The following is a 25,756-nucleotide window of genomic DNA, read 5'->3' on the forward strand; positions in this document are numbered from 1 at the left end:
GTGTGTGCATGTGTGTGTGTGTCTGTGTGTTTTCCTTGTTTACTTTTTTATATCTTTTTTGAGTCTTGTAATTGGACATAGTAGTTTCCATTGAGCTCGGGCTTTTTCATCAGGAAAGTCAGGAAGTTCCTTATTTCATTAAATAACAATCTCCTTGCCTGAAAGATTATGCACAGTTTTGCTGGGTAGTTGATCCTTGTTTGAAGTCCTAGCTATTTTGCCCTACAAAATATCAAATTCCAATCCCTCTGATGTAGAAGCTGCTAGGTCCTGTGTAATCCTGACTGTAGTTGCACAATATTTGAATTATTTCTTTTTGGCTGCTTGTAGTATTTTCTCCTTGACCTTGTAATTCTGGAATTTGGCTACTATATTTCTTGGAGCTTTCTATTTGGGATCTCTCTTTTTTTTCCCCTTCCTCCTCCAGCTTTATTGACAGTTTAAAATTACATTTCTATGTTCTAGGACTTCAGTTGCTTTTACCATCTGACTTTTAAAAACTGATTACAGCAAATGAAACTCAACAGTTGTCTAAGTGATATAGTATACAAAAATAACATCCTGATTTCTGTGAAAATGCATTTCTCTGCAACTCCTGAATAGCTCCAAATTATGCTTGCTCTGAGCCTTGATGTTTACTCTGGGTTTTAAATTTAGTTTTGGAAAAAATTATTCCAAACCTTGCCTTCACCATCTGTATCTGCAGCATTCACAATGTGACGGAGTTGTTACTGTTTAGGTTTTTATCCTGATTTCTCTCTCTCTCATGGCCATTAGCAGGCATATACATCGACTAGATGCTCTATGTAGGGCCTGATACAGATGTTACTCAATGTTATTTAACAGCTACTGAAGTCAGACAGTCCAAGGATATCATTATACTACAATTAAAGTTACTTATGGAAGTTCCAAGACACTTCCAGGATCTGTTTTACCTGCTGCATAGGATCACATCCAAGAAACCCAGAGAGGGTTTCCTAGTCTGACTCAACTCTTCCCATTCATTAATCCCTATTCACCAGTGGCATGGAAAGGGGGTTCTTTAACAAAGCATTATACATAACACCTCTACCAAACTAAACATAAACATTTTTTTTGTAGTTAAATGCAGAAAGTTGACTTTTCCACCCCTTTCCTCCTTTTACATGGCACAGCTCAATGGCCTGGGAGTAGCCTCTATCTGCCAAACTTTAGCCAGTGAAGAGGATTCAGAGAAAATAATACAACCATCAATCAGAAAAAGGAGGGATGACAAAGGAAAATAATTAAGCTGTAGCCTCAATTGTGCATTCCCGTGCAAGATGCCCTGACTCACCACAGTGATAAGAGTTGACTTCACTTGTCTTGCTGCAGTTGATGGCTACATGACCAGTTTCACCACACCTGTAGCATTTCAATTTGGTGCAATCTTTCTGAATGTGCCCAAACTCTCCACGCGAATAGCACTTCTGCTCATCTGCATGGTCGCAATCTCGAGCCAGGTGGCCAGGCTTGCCACAGTTGTTGCAGCACCGCTCTCTCCCACTTTGGCTCCTTGCAGTCCTTGGCAATGTGGCCACCTCTACCGCAGTTATAGCAGGCTTCATGCTACTGAAGATCACAATCCTTGGCAAGATGACCAGACTCACCACAACAGTAACAGACAAACTGGAAACCTCTTCCACGGCTCCAGCATTCCTCAGCCACAGCCTCGCCCAGTAGGGCATTCTTGGGCCCAATGGCCACAGTGTCCACACTTGAAACACTCATTGCTGCTCATTGCTGCACTTAGATCTTCTAAGACATTGAAGAGGGCCCATGGTGATAGCAGGGTTGCACTCTTCGGATCCAGATGAGGGTAGTGGGATGGAGGTGGCAGCAGCGGCTGTTTATTTTCAGGGTCCAAGCCTGCCTCTTTGGGATCTCTTTCAGCAGGAGTCTGGTGAATTCTTTCAATAACTATTTTACCGTCTGCTTCTAGGACCTCAAAACAGTTTTCTTTGACAATCTCTTGGAGGATGTTGTCCAGGAAGCTTTTTTCATCATAGTTTTCTGGTAGACCAGTAATTCTTAGGTTATCTCTCCTGGATCTGTTCTCCAGGTCACTTGTTTTTCCAGTGAGATATTTTACACTTTCTCCTAATTTTTCAATCTTTATGTTTTTTTGACTGACTCTTGATGCATCATAGAGTCCTTTGCTTCAATTTGACTAATTCTAATTTTTAGTGAATTATTTTCCTTGGTTAGTTTTTAAAGCTTGTTTTCCATTTGTTCAGTTTTCATTTTTAGGGAGGTATTTTCTCCAGTTAAATTTTTGAACCTCCCATCCCAGTTCACCAATTTTACTTTTTAAGGATTTGTTTTCTTCAGTGAGATTTTTTTTCCAATTTCATCACTGTGCATTTAAATTTATCTTCTACCTTTCTAATTTGGCTTTTAAAATCTTCTTGATTTCCTCCAAGCATGCTTTTTGGGCTTGAGACTGGTTTATATTTCCTTCTGTGGTCTCAGGTATGAGTATAGAGTCCATCTTGTATAGAGTCCAACTGAGTATTAAGCCTTGAATTAATTTCAAAAGTTCCAAATTTTGAATGCATGGGAAACTTTAATCTAAAATAAGCAGACTAACATTAATTGTCTCCATGTTTGGACCCTAAGTCCATAAAAATCCAGAGCAAATTGGAACCACAGGCTACAGACTGTCCTTTTTGAAAAATGTAAATATTTGTAGGCAGACTAACATACTGACCCATTCATCTTAAATTGAGAAAATTTATTAAATACATAGAGATGACAGAGACCTATCAAGAAATTTGATAGCTCTCTCCAGGAGGATTCAACCACCACATGCAAAGTACAGTTTAGTTTATTTCTATCATTGATGACATATAACCTGAATTTGACATGGATTTACATACTTCAGAAACAGAGGATTAGCAAAAAGGAAGGAAAATGTGATAGAAAGGGAAGCTGCAAGATAACATAAGCAAATTTTATCTACTTAACAATTTTGTTATTCAGTCATTTAGTCATTTCCAACTCTTTGTGACCATACCTTTCCATGAGGTTATCTTGGCAAAGATTCTGGAGTGGTTTGCCATTCTATTCTCCAGTGGATCCTTTTGTCAAAGTGACTTGCCCCCAGGTCACACAGTTGGTAAGTATATGAGACTGGATTTTAACTCAGTGCTTCCTGATTCCAGGCCTAGTCCTTTGTCTACTGAGCCATCAGCTGCCTGTTGGCTTATTATTATGGCAATTTTGGCAAGCCCTAAAAGACAAGACTTTTCAGACACAACCTATCTTGACATATTATAAAAATACTTGGCTACCCCATAAAAAAAACAAAATAACCAAAGAATAAGCTACAGTGTGATATTTCATGGATTGAAAAGCAATAAAAGCTTAACCTCTCAAGTTATTCAGGAAGAGCTAACATTTCAGATTCTAAATAGGCATGATGTATAAATTCATAATCCTTTGTTTCAATTGTTACTGTTTCAACTTCAGAACACAAAAGTCTGAATAGAACTTATTTGAATCCCTGACCAAAGCTCCTAATAATGCCACTTATTTAATTTCCTTAGATTTTGTTGGGGGGATTGGATGAAACTATTTAGGCTTTCAACAAGGTACATAGCAGTAGAGTTGGAAATAGACTCTAACTTTCCTGACTCGCCTTTTCCCCCATATTATTGACTTGTTATGGAGGATGTATTTGTGTATCTCTATGACACTGCGAGTTATATCACACAGAATTGTCAAAAATGGACAGGTCATATTTGAGAGTTGTGACAAAAGGTGATTTATTAGAGAAGAAAATGGCAAACCAGTTAGTCTAGTATCTTTGCCAAAAACAATGGATAGTATTAAAATGATAAAAGATATGACACTGGCAGATGAGCCCCTCAGATTAGGAGGTATCCAACATGCAAGTGATAAAGAGAGGATAAAGTAGCCCTAGTATGAATGAAACCCAAAGGAAGTTCAACTGTAATGTATCTGCTAACAAAAGGAAAGTCTAATTAATGTTGTAAAGAACAATTATGCATAGGAACCTGGAATATAAGCTATATCAATGAAGGTAAGCTGGATTTGGTCAAACAGGGGATGGAAAGTTTAAACATTGACATCTTGGATGTCAGTGGATGGAAATCAGTGAATTCAATTCAGAAAATCATTACAAATGCTACTATGGGCAAGAATACTTTGGAAGAAATGGGGTAGCCCTTATAGTCAATAAAAGGGTGAGAAAAGCAGTATTTGGGTATAATCTCAGAAATGACATTATAATATATGTTTGAATCCAAGGTAAACTATTAAAAAAAAATACAGTAATACAAATCTATGATACACCCCTTTTTGCCAGTGAGGCCGAAGTAGATCAGTTCTATGAAGATCTACAGAAATAATACCATAAAAGTATATCACACTTTTCCCTTAGGCTGTCCTAGGTAATCATTTAAAATAGCAAAATACTCTCTTGATCCAGAGAACCTCACAAAATCATACAAGTCAAGGGGTTCAAATCTCTGGGTCTACTTCAAGAACACCTGTGAAACTGCCCAAGGTATCAAGGACATGCATATTGAAAAGCTAACAAGTATTTTAAAGAAGTCACAGTGGAGAAACTATGTGTTCCCTTCCTTCTAAATAGTGGTGGAGTTGGCAGGTGGGCTCAGGTTAAGCAATGGGGTTGAACACAGGGCCATGGGCCCAAAAAGAATGCTGAATTCTTGCTGCATATGCTTAAAGATGGAGAGATTATTCAGAACTGAAGGGTGTGGATGTGGATTCTCCTGTTACAGAGCATATAAAGGCTAACAAGTCTCCCAAAATGTGATGGCGTGTTTACAGGGCTTGTGGTTGAATCAACTCATACATGAATTCTCCTTGCCATAGTGAGATGATACTTACTGAAAAGGAATAAATTGTTCCTAAACTTGAAGAGGCTGTTCAAAGGAAAAAGATATCCAGAAGAAATAAAAGCTTATGGAACAGGAGTAAATATAACATTAGAGTGTAAATAAAAGAGAAATGAAAACATTTGTTACAGTAAAAAAAAAAGTATGTCATTCATCATAGTGGAGTGGAATGCTAAAGTTGGAAATCAAATGATAATTCCAATAATAGTCAAGTTGGGCCTTAAAGCACAAAATGTAGTAGAGTAGAGGTGGCTAGGTGGCACAGTGAATAGAGCACTGGCCCTGGAGTCAGGAGGACCTGAGTTCAAATTGGCCTCAGACACATTAAAAAAAAAAAAACCTAGCCATGTGACCTTGGGCAATTCACTTAACCCCAATTGCCCTATCTTTCCCCTTCCAAACGGCAAAAAACAGAAAAGAAAAAAAAATGTAGTAGAGAATAATAAAGTTTAGTCAAGACAACTTGCTGTTCATAGTATCCTTTTCAATAACCCCAAAGTTGTGTCTTTACATGGACACTATCAGATGATCAACATTGAAATCAGATTGTTCATATACTTTGCAGCCAAAGGCAAAGAAACTCTATTTAGTCAATTAAAAAAAAGATCTAGGGTTGACTATGGCTCAGATTATGAGCTTCTTTTTGCAAAATTCAGATTTAAATGGAAGAAAGTAGGGACAACTATCAAATCCTATAAGTATGACCTAAAAAATATCCATTAGGACTATCATTTGGAAGTGATGAATTGATTTAAGAGATCATATCTGGTGGAGTGCCTGAAGAACTATGCACAAAGATTCACAAAATTGTGCAGGAGGCAGCAACAAAAAATATCCCAAAGAAAAAGAAGAAGAAGAAAGGAAAATGACTGTCTGATGAGGCTTTACAAATAGCTGAAGAGAGAAGGAAAGCAAAAGGAGCAGAAGAGAAAGATATACCCAATTGGATTCAAAGTTCCAGAAAATAGCAAGGAGAGATAAGGTTTTCGTAACTGAGCAGTGCAAAGAAATAGGGAAAATACTCATAGAATGGGAAAGACGACATCTCTTCAAGAAAATTAGAGTTTACAAGGTAACATTTCACATAAAAATGGGAATAATAAAAGACAAAAATGGTATGGACTTAATGGAAGTAGAAGAGATAAAGAAGATCTGGTTAGAATACTCAAAAGAATTATAAAAGAAAAAATCTGACATCACCAATAACCATGACAGTGTGGTTACTGATCTAGAGCCAGACATCCTGGAGAATGAAGTCAAGTCGGCCTTAGGAAACATTAATAAGGATTGTGGAGACGCTGGAATTCTAGCTGAGCTTTTTAAAATCCTGAAATATGTTGCTGTTCAACTGCTGCACTTAATATGCTAGTAAATTTGGAAAACTCAACCATGTTACTCAATTGGAAAAGATCAGTTTACATCCCATTCCTGAAGAAGGACAATGTCAAAGTATGTTCAAATTATCAAGTAATTATATTCATTTCACCCTCCAGCAAGGTTATGCAGTAGATTCTGTAAGCTATACTTGGGAAATATATAAACTAAAAAGCAGAGGAACTAGAGTGGTCTTGCCAATTGCCAACATTCACTGGATTATGGAGAAAGCAAGGGAGTTGCAGAAAAATAAACATCTACTTCTCTGTCATTGACCTTACTAAAGTCTTTGACTCTGTGCATTACAACAAAATGTGGCAAACCCTCAAAGAAATGGGAGTTAGGATAGAACATGGAACAACTGAGTGGTTTAAGATTGAGAAATAAAAACAATAAGGTGTACATTGTCCCCTAATTTATTTAACTTAAAAGCAGATTATGTCTTGAGAAATGCCAGCCTGGACAAATTAAAAACTAGAATTAAGGTTGCCAGGAGAAATGCCAACAATCCCAGACATGCCAATCATACCACTATGATGGTAAAAAAAAATAAAGAATTGAGCAACTTGATGAAGGTAAAAGAAGCGAATATAAAGTCTGACTTGAAGCTTAACAGCAAAAAACTTAGATCTTGGCAACTGGTCCTATCACTTCCTGGCAATTAGAAGAATAAATGAAAGCAGTGCCAGATTTTATATTATTGGGCTCAAAACTCATCACAGATGGTAAATGTAACCATGAAATTAAAAGACACTTGTTTTTTAAAAGGAAAGCCAAGGCAAATCAGCATAGTAATAAACAGAGACATCACCTTACTGACTATATAGTCAAAGTATGACTTTTCTAGCAGCATTGTATGACTGGGAGAGTTGGACAATAAGGAAAACTGAAAATCACTGAATCAATACTTTAAAGTTGGTGGTGGTGGAGAACACTTTGCTGCTGGAGAACACTTTTGAGGGTTCGTTGGACAGCAAGAAGGTCAGATCAGTCAATACTTAAAGAAATTAATTCAGATTTTTTACCAAAGCCAGCCAGGTGACACAGTGGATAGAGTACAGCACCTAAAGTCAGGAAGATTCATCTTCCTGAGTTCAAATCTGGCCTCAGACACTTACTAGCTATCTGAACCAGAGCAAATCCCTTAACCCTATTTGCCTTAATTCCTCATCTAATAGCTGGAGAAGGAAATAGTAAACCATTCCAGTATTTTTGTCATGAAAACACCAAGGGTTAGACACAACTGAAACCTCTGGGCAACAATCATTTCACTACTCCACACTTCTCCTGAAATTTACTATTATGTATTTATTTATCTCAACCAGCAAAATTGCTCTACTGATGATACAATTTGACTATTTGCTTGTTTCCTTCTAATCATTGACTTCTTCAGATTTTTTTCTTTCTCTCTATCACAGCAAGTTCCAACACACCCTCATCTTTCCCATCCCAAGAAGAAATAGACAAGAGACAATCAGCATCGTACTAATGTGGAACTTGGTGGGGATTAGAATATGAAAAAAATGTCAGTCACTGATACTGGTCCACATTGCTCAAACCTCAAGATAGAAAAAAAAAGCCCCACAAATAACACAAGCAGAAGAAAACATTCTTCCTCTGACTCTTACTGGTTAGGCAACGATGGGCAAGCTACTTCTCAGTATGCCTAGGAAACTCTCAAGACTATCGATTAAAGAAGAATTGATTTTTCTATAGAGATGGATCTCATGTTAACATCAAAAACAAAATAGTAAACCATTACTTCCACATGACACTTTTATAATATGTGCATGTGTATATGGCAAGCTACTTAAACACTCATTTCTAGGTCTAACTTTCCTTATATGTAAAATAAGTAGACTGGATTAAATTATCTCTGAGGTCACTTTGAACTCTAATAAGCAGATATTGTGTTTATTATGGGCCATAATGAAAGACCAAGATGCAATAACCTCTGCCCATAAGAAGCTTGAATTCTGTTGGGTTAAACACATAAATATGTATATACAAAATGAATATATCGTAATTTATAGGGATAAATTTAGACCTTCAAGAAAGGCTTCATGTAGGGGGCAGAGCCAAGATGGCAGAGTAAAAGCAGGAAATTACTTGAGCCCCCATTCCAACCACCTCCAGTACCTGTAAAAAAAATGACTTAACAAATTTTAGAGCTACAGAAGCCACAAAGTGACAGAGAGAAGCAAATCTCCCACTGAAGGAAGCCTGGCAGGCAAACAGGAAGGGTCTATCACACCGAGCTGGGAGTTGAGCACAGTCCCATGTGAGCCCAGAGCAGACTTCAAGAGAGTGAATCACCGGTTATATGTAGGTATAGGAGGGTAAATGTGTATATGTATATGTGTGTATGTGTGTACATGTATACATAGAGGGCACAAGATGAGTTGAATATGAAGGGATGATATCTAAAAAATAAATTTAAGAGGTGAGAGAGGAATATATTGGGAGGAGAAAGGCAGAGATAAAATAGGGTAAATTATCTCATGTAAAAAAGGCAAGAGAAAACTGTTACAATGGAGGGGAAGAGCAGGAAGGTGAAAGAGAATGGGTCAACCTTACTCTCATTGATTTTGGCTTAAGGAGAAAATAAAATACACATTCAATTGAGTATCTTACTCTACAGGGAAGTAGGAGGGAAGGGGATGAGAGAGGTAATGAGAGAAGGGAAGGCAGACTGGGGGAGAGGGTAGTTAGAAGCAAATACTGTTGAAAAGGGACAGGGTCAAAGGAGAAAACAGAGTAAGTGGGAGGTGGAATAGAATGGAGGAAAGTATATTATTTCTTCACAATATAACTGTTATGTAACTGTTTTGCATAACTACACATGTACAACCTATATTGAAATTCTTGTCTTCCCAGTGGGGGTTGGTGAGGAGGGAAGAAGGGAAAAAATCTGGAAATCAAAGTTTTAAAAACAAAAGTTAAAAAATTGTTTTTTACATGCAACTGGGAAATAAGATATACAGGCACTGGGGTATAGAAATCCATCTTGCCCTACAAAAAGTTAGGAGCAGATAGATAATAAGAAAGAACAGAAGGAGGGAAGGTATATTCTGTAGGCTCGCTATCTTGGGGTGGGGAGTAGAGGAGAAACAGGGAGAAAAATTGTAAGTCAAAATCTTGTGGAAATGAATGTTGAAAACTAAAAATAAATTAAAAAAGAAAGGCTTCATGTAGAAGGTAGGACTTAAACTGAGTTTTCTAAGAGGCAGTTTAGAAAGGGTATATTCCAGGCATGGGGTATTGACATCCAATACCAAGGCAAGGAAGGAGGCAGAATGCTACAGGAGAAGAATATAAGTAAGTAACGCCAGTTTAGTCAGATGATAAAGGTTAGGAAAAATGATGGAAAATAAGGTTGGAAAGATTAGTTGAGGTCAGATTGGGAAGGGCTACAAAAGAAAACAGAGGAACTTATCCTGTAGACAGGAGTTTATCCTGTAGGCAACAAGGAAACACTGGAGTTTCCTGAGAAGTTGAACAACCTGGTTAGATCTGACAAAAATCAATTTGCAAGTACAGACTGAATAGAGAAGAGTCTTGGGGCAATCAGACCAATTAGAAGATATTGCAAGAGTAAGATGATAGACTGAACTATGTGGGTGGTGATGTGAGTAAAGAGAAGCAGATTAGTGAAAGAGATGCCATAGAGGTAAAAATGACAAGTCCTGGAAACAATTGAATGTACTGGATGAAAGAGTGCTAAAAATGATGTCAAGGTTGTGACCTGGGTGACTGGAAGGATGGTAGTGTCTTCAAAATGAATAAATTTATTTTTTTTGGTTTCATTTATTATCTGTATTCTATATTGATTCAGCACAAAATGAAAGGAGTGGAATAATCCTGAATTTTACTTTGTTTTCTGGAAAAGGTAGGAATAAGTTCCTCTAAAGCTATGATTCATGATATGCATATATATTTAATACTTCGATTCCAATATTACATTTTACATTTTACCTTTTGGTGTGGGAATAGGGTTGTCAGGTCCATCCAATTGTCCCAAAGGGTCATTTGTATCAGGAATTTCCATTTCACCTAAATTAAAAGAATAGAGTATATATTTTAAATTAATTTTAAAACATTAAGTGCATACTATGTGCAAAGCAATGTGTTTAGAATTGGAGACCTTTAGAGGCATTAGATTAAAACTCTATCCAATTAAGGAATTAAAATACTTCTTAAACACATTTTTCATATCAGACATGAGAACTGGTGGTTTTAACATCTAAATTTCAGAAGTTTGCCTGAGAACATCTTTACACTAAGTAGCATTTTGTATCCATTGTTTAGATTCCTATCCCCCTAGTTATTTTTTAAATTTAATTTAATTTTTTTGCTTTTGGGAGGGCAGGACAATTGGGGTTAAGTAACTGGCCCAAGGTTACAAGTCAAGTATCTGAGACCACATTTGAACTCAGGCCCTCCTGACTCCAGGGCTAGTGCTCTATTCACTGCACCACCTAGCTGCCCCTATCCCCCTAGTTACAATGATTTATTAGAACAAACTACCTGAATGAAATTGACAGCTCTCCTTAGGGAGATACGACCAGTACATACAAAGCTCAATTTAGTTTACTTTTATTATTGGTGACACATATACTAGATGTGGCGGATATTTACAAATGTCCAAATTACATCACACAAAGTATGATTATTGTATAAAGATCCTTTCATCAGTTACAAATTAAATTAAATTTAACTGGAGATCATATTTTCTCTTAATTTGAGAAAATGAACTTGCCTATATTTACTTCCAGGATTTCTATCGCTGAAATAAAGCATTTTCTCTTCATTTCCTAACTTATAAAACAGCATTCAAAAGGTCCTTCAGACTCCATGAAGAGCAAATATTGTATTCCTGCCACCCATTCTGATACATTTAATTTGCTAAATGTTGTGTAGTTTCTTAAAAATTCAATTGGATTTCAAGAAACAATTTAACATTCATATTGAAAGACTGAACTTTGAAACCCAGGGCCTGTTGCATTTGGTGAGTGAACACAAGCTTCAATTTCATTAATAAAATAGGTTGTGGTAGATTTAGATACTTTCAGACACTTGAACTTAATTTGGAATTGCAGGGTCTAAATCAAATTTGTAGATAATTTTCAAACATGTCTCAGTACATGGAGAATTAATATTCACCAATGATAATTTCTCTCAGACATTTAAAACATAATTTCTAAATCAGCATGCTAAGATAATTGTAAGTAACTATATGCAACCAAAGCCCGTAGATTATCCTCCAATATTCCCAGGAAAAATAAAGTTAAGAAAAGAATACGAAGGAAATATATACTAAATTCAGGTTCTTATCAGATCTTTTGCTATATTTTATGATATCTACCCTGATTTCCTTCATGTTTTAGATTAATGAACAAATGCTTATGTTTATGACTGCTTAGGATACCACATTGTCCACTGCAGCTCAACCTGTGAACAGTGTTTGGAGTCCAGAAGACTTCAATACAAATCTAATCCCTGGTAGCCATGTGACCATGAGTTAGTCACAGATCCTATAGATCTCAATTCCCTCATCTATAAAATGGAAATAATAGCTCACAAGTTTATTGAGAGATACAATAATCTATATGCAAAACACTTTACCAATTTTCGATAGCTGTATAAATGCTAGAGATGAATAGACACATACAAACACACACATAACTCAAAGAAAAAAGTACAATTGTATGTTTTCATTGTTGGAAATGTTCATGCTCTGCCAAGTCACTGTGTCTGATTTTACAATAAAACTATTTTTGTATACATTTATAACATATTAACTGCATTAGATGAGACCAAGGAGACAAAATATCTAACTTACTAAGTAGGTATTAATATGCAGCTAAAATTTTCTTAATATGCTCAAAACTAAAATAGAACAGGTTGGCATTTGGTTCATTATGGATCATCTAGTTTAGTCAGACCTGTTGCTCTGGGGGTTCCAGGGCTGACAGTTGCCCTGTAGCACTGGGACAGGAAACCTCACTGTTGTCCCTCTGTGCTGTTGGGACCCCTTGCCCCCACCCCAACCCCAGGCCTTGGTTGATGTTCTATGCTGGAGTAAGGAGTAACCTCTGTGTTGCCCAGACACTACTTGTTCTGGGCTGCACTCTTCTTTTACCCAAGTGAGACAGATCTTTCTTTCAGTCATTCTAAGTTATCCTGGACTGGAAAATTATTTGGTCCTATCTTTTCGTGGGTTCTGTCACTTCAGAATTTGTTTTGAAGCTTGATTTGAGGTTGTTTTGATGGAAACTGGGGAAAGCTCTGAGAACTTCCTACCTTTTCTCTGCCATTTTGGTTCTGCCCCTGTCTTCAAGTATTTGAAGGATTTTCATATAAAAGAGAAATTATTTGGTCAAGCCTTTGAAGAGTAAGCAAAAGGGTAGAAGTTGGTGAGGCAAAACATTTGAGGTTTGATTTAAAAAACCCATTTTTTAATAGTGAGAGATATCCCAAAGTGGACAGACTGCCTCTCGATATAGTGACTTTCTACAGAAATGTACCAGCAGTCTCTGAGTGGAGGCTGAATGATTATATAGATTTATATTTGGTAAAAGTGATTTCTGCTCTGGTATATGTTGGAGGAGATCACCTCAGGAGTAATTTTCAACTCAGAGGTTTTATAAATCTGGGAGCAATTCCATGCTTTTGAAAAAGAAATGGGATGTACAGCTGGATGTACAACAGATTTTATGAGTACAATTAAAATCTTGGGCCTGGCTAGAGTTCTAACTGTAACAGGTTTGTGAGGAAGAGTATGAGTCTCTGTGGAGTGTTAAGGTCGAAGAAAATAGTTAAACATGATAGAAAAACAAGTGTAGGCAAGGTCATTAGTCTAGAAAGCAGAAAAGGTGCCGGTGGGCAGTGTTAAAAAGGACAACTGTCCAACAAGAAGTTATCGATGTTCCATTTCACATGTGTGGACATTGAAATTATGATATCTTACCGACAGGCAGAAATGGCTGTAGGCTAGAGTTATAAACTGGGGAGTAGGAGGAGTTGTATACAGGTGACTTATCCTGAGATCATTTTCAGGATATTACCTTTCCCCCTATCTGTCCCTTTCCATTTTACTTACCGTAAATATTTAGTTGTTTTATGTGTGTTCTAAGATTTTATTCTTTGTTTCAATTATGAACATCAATAAACCTTGTACTATTCAATTAATAAAAGCAAATTATTATTTAGTAAGTGATAGTAAGTATAATGATTCACCCAAACCAGAATTACTTCATTTTATAAATCACCTTAACTACCCTTTCTTTTTTTTTCTTGGTATCCATGAGATGCTACGTGGTTGCTAACAGAAAAATATTTGATGTATTATTTCTAATGCAGTATTGACAGATCTCATTTATGTCACTTCTGAGATGTCAAGCCCAGGCCATAGAGACCGGGGGGGGGGGGGAGGAGGGGTGATTCTAAAGCCTATAGACTGTGGTTCTTATCCAGACCTCTGAATGTCTGTTTCTATTGCTTTTCTCTTCCTCTTTTCATCCCAAGCGTCACCTCAGAGGTGGTTTTACTCAGGCTTTTGGCGATGTGTTGAGCTTGTTACTTTTAAGGAACAGTGAGATACAATGGAACACAGAAAAGCGCTAGCAACCTGAGCTTGAGTAAAACACGATTCTTATACACAGAACACTTTCTGCCATTGTCAGGTCAAGATGATGCAGAGTTCGCTTTTTCTTAACATGAGAAGACTTCCCTTAGACAAAATGTTTACTGTAGAAATTTAAAAAAAAGCTAACAAAATATATACAATGAAATGCACAAATATAAGAAAAACTTTTTTGTTGCACCTAGTACCCAAATAACAACTAAGACAAGAATAGACCCATTGGCTGCCTCCTGGGGGAGGGAGATGGAAAATGGTTTTTAGTGAAACGGCAAGTATACTGCTATGAAGAAAGCCAGGATCATAATTCATCCCAACTATGAAAAGGGTGCACTGATCACATTGCACTAAATGCATCATTTATGGTCTACAGCTTTGCCAAATCCACTCTGAAATTGGTTGCCAGGGGCTACAGATGTTGAAAAAAGAGAATGTCAATGAATGACCCTGATTCAACAACCCAAGTCGCCTGCCTCTCTCTAAAGCCAAAGTAATCAAATTGGCAGCTGAATCAAAGTCTACAGTAGGTCCTTTGTTTGAGTACTTGTAAGGGTTAGTAACTAACAGAAGGTCAACAAAGTATAATGAAAAAAAAAGAAGGAAATATTGAAGGAAAATAACGAGAAGAATTGATTTATTTGGAGCTTTAAATATTGTTTCAGTGGAAGGTAATCCAATGAAGACTCCGGCACATTTCTAGACTTCCAGATGTTGAATTTTGCTTCATAATTTCCAAGTTTGAACTATTTATACATTGATATGTGGGAGTATTACACAGAATCAAAAGTAAATATTTACTCAGCTATAAATTGGAAACAATGATTAAAAATTACAATCTGTGGTCTATTAATGAAAAGTTGCCAACTTATGCTGAGTTTTGCTTGGTTTTCTTTGTTGTCAGTGAAAGCATACAATTTAATTTTTTTAAATAAAATTATGCCTGCAAACATTATCAGGTTTTTAAATTTTTTTACTATTAACATTCCTATGGAGCTTGCTGCCCAGACTCAAGAATTTTTTGGAATGTTCTTTTCTTTTCTTTCTCTTTTATCCCCTTCCCCTCAAAATAGCAAAACACCTTTTCTATTTAAAATGTTTTATTAATTCTTGCATTGTCAGTAGGATGCTGCTGCTTTTTAAGATTTGGTGGGTTGATCAGCCAAGTGATTCAGAAGAGTGGGAAAATGCTTCAGTGTCTGCAGAACATTTATTTCAACACCAGTTCATCCAAAGCATGTAATCATTTTCATAAAGGACAGTCATTTCCAATGTAATTACCTGCCTCCCCCACCCATTTTTATTGCTGTTGACAGATTTTCTTCAATGTGACTTGGAAATATGCAGCCATTTTAGTAAGGACAAAAGCAGTAAAGAATGCTATGCATTAGTATTCAAAATAGGCTCACTAATTAGAAAGTAGCTTTGAAGTAAAGTCTGTAGAAAGACTGAAGGTTGCATCTAAATAATATATAAAATCTCCCTTATTTGTTCTAATTGGTAGACAAAAACCTATGTGGATTGGTGAAAATGCTGGATAATAAAACATTAAAGAAATGGGTCTTTTTAATAGCAAAATTTTTCTATAAAATCAAAATAGTCAAATAACTTATTGAATATTAGAATTCCTGAGAATGAATAAGAATTATTCTTGCTCAAATGAAGATTATTTTTGGTTAATTTTGCAATTATTTTTATCTTATGTTCAATAATGTAGTAAAATTGGAATTTTGGAAATTTAGAGATTTTTTTACTGTCTTTTAATGGTCTTATGCATGGAATTAGAGGCAATGCAGTGGGCACAACTGAAAGCATTAAAGGATATTGGTTCAAATTGCTCATACATTTTATGTAGTAATCCATATACTCTCTCTGGACCTTAGTTTCCTTGTCTATAAAATGCTAGTACTTTGGAGTTTCTGCTATCTGGTAGAATCTCTAATTTTCTTCAAAGATTAATTTAATTACTATTTTTACATGAATATTTTCCTGATCCCTCTAGAAGCTAGTACCCTCACCCACCACCCAAATCACATGGCATATACTTTATGTAAAAGTTGCTTCTCCCAACAGAATACAAATATCTATTACGGTTCATGGCATAGCATTGTATCTTATTAGATTCAGCCTAATGCTTTTAAACTGTCAAGACTTTTTTGGACTCTAACTCTGTCATCAAGTATATTTATATATTATATCCTCCCCTGATTTGTGTTGCTGCAAATTTGATGAGAATAGCCTCTCTCTCAGCCATGTTAAAATAGTTAAGATGCACAGAACTAAGTATGAGTCTTCTTGTTGAATTGATATTGACCTGTGAGTTGCACCAATGAATACAGAAATGGGAGGTGACTTTCAGGTGTAATAATCAAAGAAGAATTATTACTTCATTGTTTTTAGGTCATTCTCTATAAATTGAACCACTTCCCATTTTACTTCTCTATAAATTACAGGATATTGAATACGTGATAAGATTATAAAGATGATAGATTTGGAGATGAAAGGAATTTGAAATGTCATTGAGTCTAATCCAACTTTCACAGATAAAGAAAGTGACATACAGAGAAGTTAAATGACTTGCCTGCTATCACATTTAGTAAATGGCAGAGCTGGGATTCAAAAGTAGGATCTCTACCTCTAAGGATTTCTAAGGACACAACAGGATTTTTTTTAAGAAGATGAGATCACTGGGCAGCCAGGTGGCACAGTAAGTAAGAGCACAGGCCCCAGAGTTGGGAGACCTGGGATCGATTCCGGGCTCAGATACTTAACACCCGCACAAAATAACTGGCCATGTAACCTTGAGCAAGTTACTTAACCCCAATTGCTTAAAAAAAAAAAAAAAGATGAGATTAGTAGTATAAAGCTGGTTAGCATATGCTCCATCATTAAATTTTATAGTTCAGGTAGGTAACTCCTAATGTTTTGGGGGAAATGGCTAACTATACCTGATTCCTATTAAGAGTTATCACCTACCTTTTCAACATCTCTCAGGATGCCAGATATGCCTTTTTTGAGGAAAATAACATCTGAACTTTATTAAGGGGTAAAGATTTGCCTGAATTTTAAAAATCTGAGTTGTCTCAGAGGTTTCATCATAATCTCCATTTGAAAGGTTTCCTTCCCCATAACATATTGTCAAAGATATATAAAATTTCCATTTTCATAGAATTATAGAAATGGATCTCAGAGTATGTTAGATTATACCCTTTACATACAAATGATGAAACTGAGGTACAAGGTGGTTAAATAATTTTCCCATGGTAACATGGCTAGTAAAAAGACTAATATTTGAATCTAGGTCTTGATTACAATTGTAGTGTGGATTTTTTTTCCTACTCCTTTACACTGACTGAATTGTTCAGTTCTACAACACAAACTATTATAATTATAATAACAACTAAATTTCATATACTGTTTTACGGTTTTCAAAGCATTACATATATGTGTATATTTTATATAGATGTACACACTCACAAGGAATTTCTTATTTCTATGTTAAAATTATAACATACTTTGATAAATGTAACTGCAGGGATAACTTGCTCAGTGACTATTAACATCAAGTGAAAGAGAATCATGTGGTTCTCAAGAATGGTATTTACCACTCTCTCAGAAGAAATACATGTAGAGTCTAAGTAGATATAAATGCTTCTTCTAATAGTCCTGTTCACAAATAGCATAGTGTTGATCGGATCAAGTCCCAAAACATAAGACTTCTTGCTTAAGATGTACGATCACTCAAAAAAGTTTGACAATCCATATAGGAAAAAAAAATCTAAGAGGATTAAAAATACCTATTGTGTAAGCCATTGCATCTTTTTTTTTTTAAGCAATTGGGCTTAAGTAACTTGCTCAAGGTTAGACGGCCAGTTGTTTTGAGTGCGTGCCAAGTATCTGAGGCTGGAACCGATCCCAGGTCTCCCGACGCTGGGGCCAGCGCTCTGACTCACTGTGCCACCTGGCAGCCCCTATTGCATCTTTTCTATATCTGGGAAAGGAATTGCAGATAAATAATGACTTGGGCCCAAAATTCAACAGGAGGAAGAAAACAGGGTAGGATTTTATTTGGGAAATTCTTTAATTTTAATTATCTCAATCTGCTTCCTGGTTTATTTTTTTTTAACACTAGATGTTTACCTACTGATTGTGAATCATGAAATACCACAATATTTGGAAAATCAAAATTGTGGGTGAGAAAAATATAGTAGGTTCAGGTAGGCTATAGGATATTTGTAAGAATAACTTGAAAATAAGAAGCAGTAGTAGGGATATCCTCAGGGAAATGTATATTTTGAAAGATAAGTCACATGATCAGAATAAGGACTGAAAAAGAGAGCTGAAGTGTGGCCCTGGTAATTGCAAAATGTAAAAAAAAAAATTAGATAAGTCTCTAAGGCATTCTCTGTGAATGATCTTCTAAAGAACACAATCAAGAATTATGCAAGATGCAAATGAATGAGTGGTATGGAAGAAAAAATCCTGTACTTGAGTTTTTTAACTTAAGTCTATCAGAGACAATTTATTAACAAATAAGCACTTCTGCTGAAAAGGTGACCTAATGGACAGTTTCCTCCAACTAATTGGAATTCCCATCCTCCAAAGCTTTCCACTTACTTTTTACAGTGTTTATGAAGCAAAAGGTAAAATTCCATGTCAAGGTAACACAAAAATTCAGAGTTTGGTTTTAAGGGGTCTGATTTGCTTAAATAGCAATTATGTCAGTACCAATCACTCCCTCTGTAATTCCCCTTTAAAGAGGTTCAAATAGTGAACAAAGAATACTGATAGGAATGGATACTAGACCTATGATTTCATTAATAATAAGAACTCACAAGTGAGAAAACTGCCTAACCAATGCTTTGAAAAGGATACTATGGTTCTTAGCTGAATTAATCAAAAAGTATTTTCATTCTTAGTTTGGCCACCACAAATAATATAAGCTCCAGATTTAGTAATAATCATCTTAGTTCCTGGGAATATGTACGCCTTCGTGAAGCTGAGTCTTTTTTAAGACAGGCTAATTAGGTCTTTGAAGAATTTCAGAGTAGGCAGGTGGCTAGGTGGTGCAGTGAATAGAGCACCAGCCCAGAGTCAGGAGGACCTGAGTTCAAATCTGGCCTCAGATACTTGACACACTTATTAGCCTTGCGATTTTGGGCAAGTTACTTAACCCCAATTGCCCTCCAAAAAGCAAAAAAAAGAATTTCATAGTAGGACACTGTCTCCTTAGCACTGATTAAGTATTCAAGGAAGACTGGAGATGTTTTTCATTCAAGTAAGTACAAAGACAAGGTTCAAACTAAAATACACTTGAAATATTGTCACTTAATATTTCATAACACTTGAAATCAGTGCTGTAAATTTGCACATTGAATTACAATCCACACTGATAGAGAGAATACACATGAGGCTATAGAAAGCAATGAAGTTTAGAATCATAGGCAGCTCTCAGGTTTATCAGTTCCTTAATAGCTGTCACATGCAGCTGAATAAGTATCATACATCTTACCTTATGTATATAATGTATTTTGTAATTAATGTAAGATGGTGTGAAATGAAAAAATACGAGTTACTAAACCACACAAAAGGATCTCTGTGGGACACTAGCGACTTAGTTTTAAAATGTAGCATGTTTTCTTGTATTTTCATTTATTTCATTAAATATTTCCAGTTACATTTTAGTCTGGTGTGTGATAGTAATGGCAATTAAAGATTCCCCTGTATTGGCTTGGTTTTCAAATTGATTGTATTAAAACCCAGAGTTTGTTAATCCCACCTGTGGGATGGGCTTGTTGATGTGAAAAGAAAGTCCTGAAGTGGGAGGAGCTGGTGATGTAGATTTGGAGAGACAAGAGAGAGGCGGAAGTTCTTTTTGGAAGCAGCACCTCGTGGAGAGGGAGAGACTAAGAGATTGCTGGTGGCCGCTTTGAATTGCCCTGGACTTTTGAGACCTGCTCCCTGAGCTGCCAAGGACTGAGGAGACATGGCTGTTTTGCTGGTACTTTGTCTGTCTGTTTTGATGTTATTTTGCCAGATTTGTCCACTGGTGAAAGACTGTCCTGTTGAAGAAGTCCTGGAACCTGGCATTTGGTTAAGAAGGCCTGAGACTGTCCTGCAGACAGAGAGTGAATACTGTCCACTGGTGAGGGACAGTACTGTTGTTGCAGGGGTCTGGAGACTGTCCGGCAGACAGAATGAATACTGTCCACTGGTGAAGGACAGTGCTGTTGTTGCAGGGGTCTGGGAGCCTTTCTGTTGGTTCAGAAGCCCTGAAGAAGGATTTCCTTGTTGTATGTTTACAGAAATCCTGGGAGAGGGCTTTGCTAATGTGTTCAGGGGTTCTAGGACTGTTCTACAGACAGAGGATAAATTCATGAAGGGACTGGCAATGTATCTTATGGCCTTGCTAAGCCTTGTCTCCCCAGGAACTAAGATTGCTGAGAACTTGCCTTGTGTCAAGATGAAGAAAAGACCTCCATTTGGGTATTAAGTGCTGTGTTTAAACTTGATGTAACTCTGGGGTAGATTCAATTGTGATCCAGGGGTGGGGAACTTTTGACCTTTTTGTGTTCTATGGTTGAGCAAATGAATGTATTTTACTTATGTTTGGAAACTAATCTCCATTTGAGAAGAGGGGTTTTGTGGTGGACTTAATTAAGGTATAGCCTAGGGGTGGAGAAGTATTTAGAACAGGGACTTTGTAATTGATTGAATGATTGGAAGATCCTGGGGTGGGGTAGTACTTGGAGATTATTTAATCACACTTAGTAAATGCTGTATTTTGAATGATGTCATGTTTTGATCTTCTCTGTTCTTGATTTGTCACTGAATAAAATAGAGAGCACCTATGCTGGTATTTTGAACCTGGGAAGTTGCCTTTGCTTGGTATTACATTACATGGTGTTAGCAGCACTCAGGGGTGTTTGACAACTCTGGCATATGGAGGAGATAAGGAGAAACAGGATGACTAGCTTTTACTCTTTTTTTTTTTGGTTACCAAAGAGGTATTTCATTATATTAGGGAGAACACTACTATTCCATCTTGGAGCCATACAAACGTCTCTTTTTTTTCCTTGTATTTTTATCTTTTTGGAGGGGGGAAGGTGGACAATTGGGGTTAAATGACTTGTCTAAGGTCACACAGCTAGTCAGTGTCAAGTATCTGAGATCAGATTTGAACCCCGGTCCTCCTGACTCCAGGAGCAGTGCTCTATTCACTGTGCCATCTAGCTGTCCCAGTCTCTTTTCTTTTAAAGGGGAAAACAGAAACATTACAGAACTAAATTCCTTCCTCACATCTGGCATGACAACAATAATTTGCAGCTATTTCTCACTTTAAAACAAGTCAACAAGCATTTATGAAGCACATTCTACATGCCAGATTCTGTGCTCAGTGCAGGGAATACAAAGAAAGGTGAAAACAGTTCCTGCCCTCAAAGACCTCACATTGCAATGGGGGAGGAAATATGTAAACAACCATTACAAATAAGAGATATACTGCATAAACTGGAAGTACATTCAGAGGGAAAGCACTAATCTTGAGGGGCACCTTGAAAGACTTCTTGAAGAAGTTGTGATTTAGTTGAGACTTGATGGAGACCAGGAAAGCCAAGAGATAGAGATGATAAGGATCGCATTGCAGGCATAGGGGGCAATGAATGCCAAGGTCGGGAGATGGAGTTATCCTGTTTGAAAAACAGTAACTTTGGGTTACAAAATCTGTAGGGGAGAATAACATGTGAGAAGACTGGGAAAGTAGGAAGGTGCCAAGTTATGAAGGACATTAAAAGTCAAACAGGATTTTATATTTGATTGTGGAGGTAATAAGGAGTTACTGGATTTTATAGAAGAGGGACTGATATGGACAGACCCACACTTTAGCAAGATCATTGACAGCTATGTGGAAAATGGACTGTATTGGGAAGAGACCAGAGATAAGGAGCTCAGTCTGCAGACTGTTGCAGTAATCCAAGAGTGAGGTGATGAGGGTCTGTACCAGAGTGCTGGCAGTATCAAAAGAGAGAAGGATCTGCATATGGGGAAGCATTTTAGGGTGAACAAAATTTGGGTGGAGATAAATAAAAAACAGAGACACAACTAGGTTGTTCCTGGGATAATTTGAGAAGAGTTGAAGAAAAATCCCAGGACAAAGTTTAGTCCCTGTGAAGAGTAAACATCACAAAGCCAGGTTTCATTTTAAACAAGTAGTAAGTTCCAGGGTTAGTTAGTCTGGGACACTGCATTGACCCCAGTTACAGGAACTTTTAGCCCCAGATAGTGAGGGGAGTTGGGCATCTGAGCCCAGGAAGAACAAGGGAACCTTTTCTGACAAGGAACACCAGACTCAGCTGTGCAAAGGTGAGAAGGAACCAGCATACTCCCAGTGAGGGCAGAAGCAGTGCAGGAGGTTGGAGTTTTGACTTTGGTGGAAGGCTAGAGAAGAGAATTGAAGATCTGAGGCAAGAGGCACCATTTCTGATACCTCAGAGCTAGAAGTGATTAGAAATAATTACATTATTACCACAAAAAAATGCAAAGCAGAAAGAATTTGACCATATAAAGCAATTTTGGGCATAGGGATGGCCAGAGGCCATATTCAGACAAGGATATTGAAGTCAAGAAACCTCCAAAGAGTAAGATCACATGGTCACCTGCTCAAAAATATTCATAAAATATCTTTAAAAAGACTTCAAAAATTAAACGACAGAGATAGAAGAAAAACTACAAAAGAAAATAAGAATAATCCAAGAAAAACAAGAAGGATGTGAAAGGAGAATCAACCAATTAGAAAAGGAGATCCAGAATCTTAAGGAAGAAAATGACACCGTGGGAAATTAGAATTGGGCAAAATGAAGCCAGTAAAATTATAAGAGAGCAAGAAATAATTAAACAAAGTATGAATAATAAAAATAGAAGAGAAAATGAAACAGCTTGTAAGAAAAAACAAATTTGGAGAATAGATCAAGAAAAGAAAATGTAAAAATAATTGGATTAACTGAAGGTTATGATTTACAAAATGAATCTTTATACAATAATACAAGAAATAATTAAAGAACATTGTCCTCAAGCATTAGCACAATGGGGGAAAGTAAAAACAAAAAAAATTCCATCAATCACCACTTAAAAGAGAACCTATGAGGAAATCTCATAGGAATATCACAGGCAAATTCCAAAACCCCCAGCTCAAGAATAAAATATTAAAAGCATCAAGATTAAAACAATTTAAATACGATGGCCACAATCAGTATTACATAAGACTAAGCAGCAGAAACTAGGACTTCATATCTTGGTACACAATATATTGAACAGCAAAAGAACTGGGACTCCAGCAGAAAATATCATACCCTGCAAAGTCATGTATTGTCCTGAATGAAAAAGAAATGGACATTTGATAAACTCTCAGAATTTCAAGACCTTGTTAAAAAAAAATCCTGCACTTAATAGAAGATTTAACATACAAGAACCAAGAAAAATATAACACATATACCAAAGACTGATTATGAGGAATTCAAAAGAAAGACTCTTTACTTTTTATATATGTAAAATGTATATCTAAGATTCTTACTAATAATTTGGTAGTTCAGAAGAAAAATTGAGGTAGGAGAGGAGTCAAGATAGTGGAGTAGAAACAAGACTTCCACCGGCTCTGGCTTCCACCTCCTCCAATTCATGTAAGAGATGACTCTAGACAAACTTTGGAGCTACAGAACCCACAAAATGACAGAGAAGACAGTCTGGCAGGCTGGCAGGAAGGGGCAAATACAGAGCTCTGGGAGCAGAGCTCAGCCCCACGTGAGCCAGAGGTTTTAGTCTCAGGGTGGCCTGACCAGCTGCCAGTTGGAGGGGCTTCATATCACCAGAAGCTGGGGTGGTTTCCAGAATTATCAACCCATAGATGCCAAAGACAAAGTTAGAGGTCAGTGTAGACTTTGTGGGAACAGGGAGTTTGGGAGTGCAATCCAGCCTTTGCCACCAGGGCTAGAAGCAACTGAGGCTCCATGGTCATGCTTATTCACAACTCCTGGCCTGCAGATTTTAGGGGGACCAAGCAATGAGTCTGAGGGGTAATCGCTCTTGCTCTAACCTGCTGGGATCTGGATTTCAGTATAGGGTGGAGGTCCTGGGGTGTGTGACAAGTTTGCCAGAGAGTATTGAGGCTTCAGAGAGGGCACCCAAATAATAGCTCCAGCAGCTGCTAAAATCCCAGCAATTGAGAAAAAGCTCCCCTTTCTGGTAGCAGAGTTCTACTGTGGCAAAAGGCTCAAAAGTCAAGTAATTGAGTGGCAACATGAACAAGCAAATGAAGCAAAGCAAACAGAGCAATCTGACATTAGACTCCTATTTTGGGGGGAAAAAAGGTCAAAGCATAGAACAGGAGAAAGACAGCAAAGTCAGAACTCCTGCAACAAAAGCTTCCAAGAAAAATATGAGCTGGTTACATGCCATAGAGGAGCTTACAAAGGATTTTGAAAATCAAATGAGAAAACTGGAGGAAAAATTGTAAAGAGAAATGAGAATGATGAAAGAAAATTATGAAATGAGACTCAACAACCTGACTGAGGAAAATAACACCTTAAAAAATAGACTAATTCAGATGGCAAAAAAAGGCTCAAAAAGACAATGAGGAGAAGAATGCCTTAAAAAGCTGAATTTTCCAAATGGAAAAAGAATCTCAAAAGCTCACTGAAGACAATCATTCCTTCAGAATTAGATTGGAGGAAATGGAAGGTAGTGATTTTATAAGAAATAATGATATTATTAAACAGCTCCAAACAAACAAAAAAAATAGGAGTCAATATGAAATATCTCATTGGAAAAAAACCACTGACCTGAAAAAAATAGATCCAGGAGAGATAATTTTAAAATTATTGGACTACCTGAAAGTCATGATCAAAATAAGAACCTAGAAATAATCCTTCAGGAAATTCTCAAGGAAAATTTGCCTGATGTTTTAGAACTAGAGGGCAATATAGATGTTGAAAGAATCCACTGATCACCTCCTGAAAAAGATCCCAAAAAGAAAACTCCTAGGAATATTCCAGCCACGTTCTGGAATTTCCAGATCAAAGAGAAAATAAAACAAGAAGCCAGGAAGAAACAATTTCAATAATGTGGAAACACAATCAGGATAACACAGGATCTGGCAGTTTCTACACTGAGGGATCGAAGGGCTTGGGATATAATATTCTGGAGGTCAAAGGAGCTGGGATTAAAACCAAGAATCACCTACCCGGCAAAACTGAGTATCATGTTTCAGGAGAAAATATGGTCATTCAGTGGAATAGAGGACTTTCAAGAATTCTTGATGAAAAAAACAGAGAAAATCTGATATTCAGAAACAAGAAGCAAGAGAAGGTAAACAGGGAAAAGAAATCATAAGGAACTTATCAAAGTTGAACTATTTCTATTCCTACATGGAAAAACAATAATTATAACTTATGAAACTTTTCTCATTATGAGAATAGTTGAAGGGAATAGAAATGTGTGTGTACATATATATGTATATGTATACACATACACATATATACATATTTGTCTACATAGGAGGGCATATGAATATATATGTGAATGTGTGTACATATGTTTACAGGTATACATAGACAGAGGGCATAGGACCAATTTAATAGGAAGGGATGATACTTAAAAGGTAAAATTAAGAGGTGAGAGAAGAATATAATGAGAGGAGATGGGGAGAGACAGAAAGGGGTAAATTATCTCATACAGAAGAGGCAAGGGAAAACTGCTACAATGGAGAAGAACAGGAAGGCAAAAGGGAATGAGTCAACCTTATTCTCATTGAATTTGGCTTAGGGAGGGAATGACATACACTCTAAAT

General features: G+C 36.8%; 1 protein-coding gene and 1 pseudogene across 4 annotated transcripts in view; both read right to left on the reverse strand.

The window, feature by feature from the left end:
- The window catches only part of ROR2 (receptor tyrosine kinase like orphan receptor 2), a 347,747-nt gene that overhangs the window by 83,620 nt on the left and 238,371 nt on the right, over positions 1 to 25,756 (reverse strand). For all 4 annotated transcript variants that reach the window (XR_011168189.1, XM_069087331.1, XM_069087339.1 and 1 more), the window contains one exon: positions 10,254 to 10,331. Coding sequence is in view for 3 of the 4 variants with exons in the window: in XM_069087331.1 (XP_068943432.1) it covers positions 10,254 to 10,331 (78 nt within the window). In the remaining variant the exon portion in view is untranslated. The remainder of the gene's footprint in view (positions 1 to 10,253; positions 10,332 to 25,756) is intronic.
- Positions 404 to 6,037, reverse strand: LOC138160648 (CCHC-type zinc finger nucleic acid binding protein pseudogene; annotated as a pseudogene).

This window comes from Petaurus breviceps, unplaced genomic scaffold, assembly GCF_028583685.1.
Source record: "Petaurus breviceps papuanus isolate PSGF00001 unplaced genomic scaffold, PetGlider_PUasm1.0 118, whole genome shotgun sequence".
Lineage (NCBI taxonomy): Eukaryota > Metazoa > Chordata > Mammalia > Diprotodontia > Petauridae > Petaurus > Petaurus breviceps.